Source organism: Atta cephalotes (genome assembly GCF_000143395.1).
Source record: "Atta cephalotes unplaced genomic scaffold scaffold00014, whole genome shotgun sequence".
Lineage (NCBI taxonomy): Eukaryota > Metazoa > Arthropoda > Insecta > Hymenoptera > Formicidae > Atta > Atta cephalotes.
In genome coordinates, this window is record NW_012130078.1 from 4,641,560 (window position 1) to 4,648,157 (window position 6,598).

General features: G+C 31.0%; 1 protein-coding gene and 1 pseudogene across 1 annotated transcript in view; one reads left to right on the plus strand and one right to left on the minus strand.

The window, feature by feature from the left end:
- Nucleotides 1-2,108: 2,108 nt before the first annotated feature.
- On the minus strand, nucleotides 2,109-3,673 carry LOC105617902 (annotated as a pseudogene).
- Nucleotides 3,674-4,828: 1,155 nt separating this feature from the next.
- LOC105617903 (probable phospholipid-transporting ATPase IF) overlaps nucleotides 4,829-6,598 on the plus strand; it is an 18,893-nt gene continuing 17,123 nt past the window's right edge. Inside the window, exon 1 of the mRNA XM_012199441.1 lies at nucleotides 4,829-4,948. Within this exon, the coding sequence (XP_012054831.1) occupies nucleotides 4,829-4,948 (120 nt within the window). The remainder of the gene's footprint in view (nucleotides 4,949-6,598) is intronic.

Consider the following 6,598-nt stretch of genomic DNA (forward strand, 5'->3'; position numbering starts at 1 on the left):
CCCCTGTGTGCCTTGGCAGTCTCAGCTTATCTCTCACAAATCAGAAATGAATTGACTAGTCTCAATAGAAACTAATGATCGATCCTTTTTCACTGTCTTATCTGTTCACGATTGTTAATGAACGATACGAAGGTGGGTGCGCAAATCGTTTGATAAAGATTTTCTTATCCGTTGTCACGAGCAGTATTTTCAGTATCAATTTCCCTTCGCTGACAGATAGTCGATATCGATGCATGTGCCGTTCACGGAAAATATTGCCGTCAATACATTCCATAATAATAAAAACTAGTAAGTAAAAAAGCCAAAAAAGAGATAGAAATATTATTAGTGGCATTTCAACAACTAAAATAACAACATCGAATATTTCCTCATTTTTCACTGTGTGGTAATAGATCACCATTGTCAAGCAATCGACGATAATCGCTTAATCTTTTTTTTTCTAAAATTAGAATCACAAAAAAGTATAGAGAGCTAAAGATTTATTTTTATTATTTACGGTTTTGAAAAAATTTATTATTTATCACTGCTAATTACAATAATTATTATTCATTCCTTGCAATCTTTAATTTTAACTTATATTTTTTAAATCACTTTATAGACTATCATTTACTTATCATGTATGCAATAAAAATGTATCTTTTCCATACATAAATTATTCAAGAAAAAGAATTTATTTACAGTACATACCGCATAAACAATTGCTTAGATGACAGCAAAAAAGACTACTGCAGAAAGATCAAAAAACGATCGAATTGATTTCGATTTCGACAGATTTGGACAGTGTGTTGTGGAAATATATTTTTACCTGACAATAATGAGGGAAGATATAATGAATGTATGATAAAAATGAAGTTCGCGTTTCTTGTCAAAGTGTAAGTGTAAAAATAAAGAGAAAATAATTCAACCGAGTGACACGTTTCCTTTCGATGTTAAAACCACACGCGTCGTTTTGAACGTCTTCAACTTGACGAAATGGTAAGAAATTATTATGTTATGTGCTTATTCTATTATATGTTATACTTGTTGATATGTTATACTTGAGAAGTTATCGTTGCATTTTTTTTGTTACAATATAAAATGTTATTTTATATTGTATGTTTTTAAATACTTATTTAATAAAAAATATTTAATAAATATTTTAAAAATATTTTTTTATATTTTGTACTGATTGAAGATATGTGAATTTCTTTTCAATGAACTTCTTCTTCATTTGTATGTATCATAATTTGTTAATTAATATTCATGAGGGCAACTTAAACTTGAACTTCAACAATAATCATATTACAATAGCATTACGTAACATGTATTGGCTATTTTCAGATTTAAAACAGAAAAAATCAATAATAATTCCGATAATCTAAGTTTGTTCCTTGAATGAGTAAAAACTCAAATTGAAGGACGCATCTAAAGTTTAATAAAGACAAACGATTATCAATGCCCTTATCAACCAGTGCACTTATCACCACTCCTTTCTCACTTTAAACCGATATCTTCAGATTTCACATGGAAATTCTTGCTCGTTAAATTTCAAACAATCTGTATACATGACGACATTTCTCGATACAATAAATATCATTTTAAAGCGGAAACAATAAAGCACTGTTAGCCAGTACTGCAAATAAAATTATTTAAGCCGTTAATAATTGTGACCTTAGTTCAAGGTGTAAATTCTTTTTGCATGTGTGTACCGACAATCATTAGCGCCTTCCTAGCTTAATCGACTTTAACTCTAGTCCCATGTCGTGCGTCCTTGCGATTCGTATCTAGGAAGTCTTCCGGAAGTCCGATAAAGAACGAAAATGTAATGTGGAATTGTTTGAATGGAATAACTCTTTCGTGCACGACGCAGGAAGGCACTGAATATTCGAGTCTGCTGGTGAGTGAGTTACGCGCAATCCGGTAATCAAAATTAATAGCAGGTGCGATCTCTTGTTATTATTAAATGAACGCTTGATTATATAAATGTTTTAAAACAATAATTTAGTTCAGTTTTTCTTCTTACAATATGTTTTACGATACAAATACATTTTCTTACAATACATATACATGACGTTTTCTCAAAAAAAATCGTTCTTCTGATATACAATTTTATAGCAATTTTCAAGGGATTAATCAAGCTTCATGGCGGTTGTCATCATGTTATCATACTCATTCTTATAAATAATTCTGCTACCGGTCGCTGGCGACGACGAAGTAGGACGGCCGCCGTATTTTATTTCCTCCAGCGGAATACCCAAGGCTAAAGCTATCCTATCTCTCACGTAACCATAAGCACCTTGATTCTTGTGCTCCTCTTGCACCCACATGATCTGTATATATAGAAACGTAATTTGAAACAATCTTTTAATTGTCATTAACATTTTTTAAAAAAATTAAACATCTTTGAAAAAATAAGTGCTTGCTAACCATAAAATTCTTACAGAAATCTAATACTGGCCAATTTATTGTTAAAAGAGAGTAATTACATATTTTCAATATTAAAACTTAACACTAAACAATGCTTTTAATATTTAAAACTTAATTTAAAACTTTAATATTTAGCTTTAATATTAAAACTTGATAGCTTTTAATATTTAAAATATGTAATTATAATAATTACTATCTTTTAATATTAAATTGGCTTATACTGGCTTATAGCATTAGATTTCTATAGAATGAGAATTACAAGCTACATTTTTTTTTATAGTGTCTTAGATCAGTTACGCACGTTTAAACAAATTTATCAAATATGCTTGCACAAGTTGTGCAAATTTATTTAAATTTATTAAATTTAAATATGTCAGAAAATTGCACAGTTATTATACCTTGCACAAATGACTTTTCTGACACATACGTTCAAATAAATTTGCACAAGCAATTTGTGCAAATACCTATATTTGACAAATTTGTTTGAACGTGCGTGGTCTAACATTTGTTTTCCCGAAATTTTATATATAACACTGCTGAAAATATTCTCAATAAATTTTTTTAAGGAAAGTACCAGTCGTAGAGTAAAATTAAAAAATCAAAAAAAGCTAAGCAGACCTAAAGTCAGAGTTGACTGTAGGTCTGCAGCCGAGTTGCACATTTCGACCGATTTTGCTTATCATCGTCTCCATCCCTTTTGTTTCACAGCATTTAAACTGTATGTGAAGACATAAAACGTTCGAACTCAGAGATGATATTAGTCATAACTCATACAGGGCATTATAGGACTATAGGACTTGGAAATATTGCCTCACATTTACTGTTTACAAATTTTAACACACATGCACGCACGCACACACATACATACACACTTTTTAAATCTTTTTATTAAAATGTAAAATATTTAAAAAAAGAAAAATTTGTTTAATATTGACGATTTGAGAATTTCAGATCCATATGTGTAGTATAATTCTACTTCTTTAAATATCAGTAAGTGTATTAGTCGAAAACTTCTCACTTCTGCTCGTGGATATTTTCTCATTTCTTCTATAAATAATAGATACGGAAAAGGACAGATCTGCTCGATTCGAATAATCGCTATTTTATCTTCTAATTGTTGTTCTTGTCGTTCAACGATTAAATCGTAGTACACTTTGCCGGTACAGAGCAATACTTTTTTTACATTTCTGGGCTTCACGGAAAGATCCGGTAGCATAGGCTTAAAGCTCGTATCCGGTCCCATTTCTTCGAAACTCGATACCGCCATCGGGTGACGCAGCAATGATTTAGGAGACATAATAACCTAAATACGACATGTATACGATAAATTAGATTTGAGATGTGTCATTATAACGGATAAACATAAAAATCAAAACAATTCATTATGTGCGACTTAGATGAGCTTTAAAAAAATTTGATTAAGATCATTTTACAAAATTCTTGATAATATAAATTCGATGAAATAATTGAAATATCCATAACTACGCTCATGACATATGCGTAAAAATTGAAGGACTGGCAATACTTGGAAAACAATAATAATCGCAACTAGTTGTTGTTAATGCGGCTAGCTCTTGTGCTATCGCATTGTAATTTATGTCGGTAAAAACTAGACGATACCTACGTAATGTTAGGTATTCAGTCGACTCGCGTACGCGAACACGTTTCAAAGAATCTTGTCGTTCATTCTCACGCAATGAAATTTATATTTCGCGAATCGCGTAAAATGGTATGTATAAAGTGTCACTAGACATAAAGAAAATTTTTAGATTCAATCTTATGAGCCAATATCTCTGAAAAAAAATATTACAAGCAAAAAGCATGAGGAAAATATTTAGTGATGGATTTTAGTGATTTTCTTCGTATTTTTAAAAATTATTGATTATTATTATTATATTACAGGATCAATTTGATCACACATTGACATGATTTTTCTATATAACATTATAAAGAAAACAGAATGTACTGCCTCAAATTCCTAATCAAGAATATATATTAGGTGTAGTAAAAAGAAATCCATTTATTTTTGCATGAAATTGAATGGAAAAATAATGGATTTCTTTTTACTACACCTAATATTACCAAATCTGTGTTTTCTTATTATAGTTACAAATGTAGCTATAAATTTTATTTTAAAAAATTAATCGATGTTTATTTAAAAGTAAAATAGAGTAATGTATCACTAAACATAAATTTTTGGATTCAATTTTAAGGGGCAATATTTCTGAAAATACCGAGAAAAAAATATTACAAGCAAAAAGCATGAGGAAAATATTTAGTGACGGAAAATATTTAGTAAAAGTGCTTGGCGAATATTTTCGAGGGTATTATCTCGTAACAATGGTGACGAGTATTCCGCGTAAATAAAGACTGAACTAACCAATGGTTTGCGAAACGGCATCAATATTTGTCGGCGTAGAAGATGAAAGAGATTGGCAGGTGTCGTGGGATTACAGACGATCCAATTTATCTCGAAAAGCTGTCTTGTCATGATTTGCTCGGCGGTTTCACCGATGAGAGCATCGGGCTCCGTTCCGGGCACGTGAATATACTCATCGTCGCATAGCTGAAGAAATCTCTCCAATCTCGCGGATGAATGTTCCGGTCCCTGGGCCTCCATACCGTGCGGCAATAATAATACCAATCCTATTTGCCTACCCCATTTGGCTTGTCCAGAACATATCAGGGAGTCTATTATGACCTGAAGATCAATTGAAGTCGCACGTATTTAGCATATATTTTTGTAAAAAAATATCGCGATTATTTTTTCGGAATAATGAATACGAAGATTGATGCTTCATTTAATTTTAACTTTAATTAAAAATTTAATTAAGAGGAGAAAATTATCGAGACACTTAGAACAAAAATCAAAATTATAATAAAGTAAGAAAATTAAATTTCTGCTAAGAAATCTGTAATTGTTGAAGTTACCTGACAGCCATTGGCAAAGTCGCCGAATTGTCCTTCCCAGATTGTCAGAGTATTATGATTGTACGATGAATATCCCACTTCGAAACCTTTTCTCGCCAAACATTCATAAGATATTAATTATTAAAGCTGCCATGAATTATTCATTATTTATTAAATAAATCTCTAGTATCGTATAAATTTCGATATATGTCATCTATATTTTTTTATTAACTGTGTACTGAAAGAAAAGACTGAATAGCATATTTTTAATTGGTTGTAGCAGCCAATTAAAAATGCTATGCCATATTTTACCATCCAATTTGCTACAGCAGCCAATCTTTTCTTTCAGTGTAATACATTACTTGCGTGGAATATTTTTGATTTTCTAACATTATATCTCAATTTTCTTTGTTTTTTTGTAATTTACAATTTAATAAAGATTGATAATATTTTATCTTTTACATTTTTTTTTATTGATTTTATTTTATTATGAAACAATTTGTTCTAAATATAATAACGTGCTTAAAACGCGTTCATTTATTTAGACAAATTTATAAAGTTGGAGTGTCCTAAACATTCCATATGAGACAGGCCACAGAGGCGTTCAAACAAATTTGTCAAGTACCCAGATAACCAAGCGTGCATATTAGACAAACTAATATATTGTAGTGAGTTGTTGTGAAGTTGCAATTTGCTGACATCGAAATCTTATGTACAAACTGAGTTAGCAATAAGTAGATATTACCAATTTATAAAATTTCAAGAGCAAACGTTGAGAATTAATAATGCATTATGTTAATAGCAAAATGACGACACGCAATGAGCAAGCATTTCATACAAAGTATCATACCGGTAACATAATGGCACGTATATTTTACATACTACAAGATACTATCAACTTGCTGTCATCACATTTAGTATTCACGTGAGGACAACAGACATTTCGCATAATGAAGAAGCATCTTGTCTCTAGTTTGTCAACATCTACTGCAATGATTGATAGTAATATGACGGCATTTTGAACTCATTTGGCTATAAAAACAAGTATATGTGCTTTATATATGCTTGTGCTTTTTTGAACGAGCATGTGTATCAAAAAGTCATTTGTGCAAATCAAGATAACTGCAGTTTTTTGACACACACGTTCAAATAAGTTTGCGCAAACAGCTTGCGCAAGCGTATTTAACAAATTTGCTTGAATGTGTGTGTAGCCGGTTTAATAATGGAGAAAGAGAGAGAGAGAGAGAGAGAGAGAGAGAGAGAGAGAGAAGAGGAGAGTCGT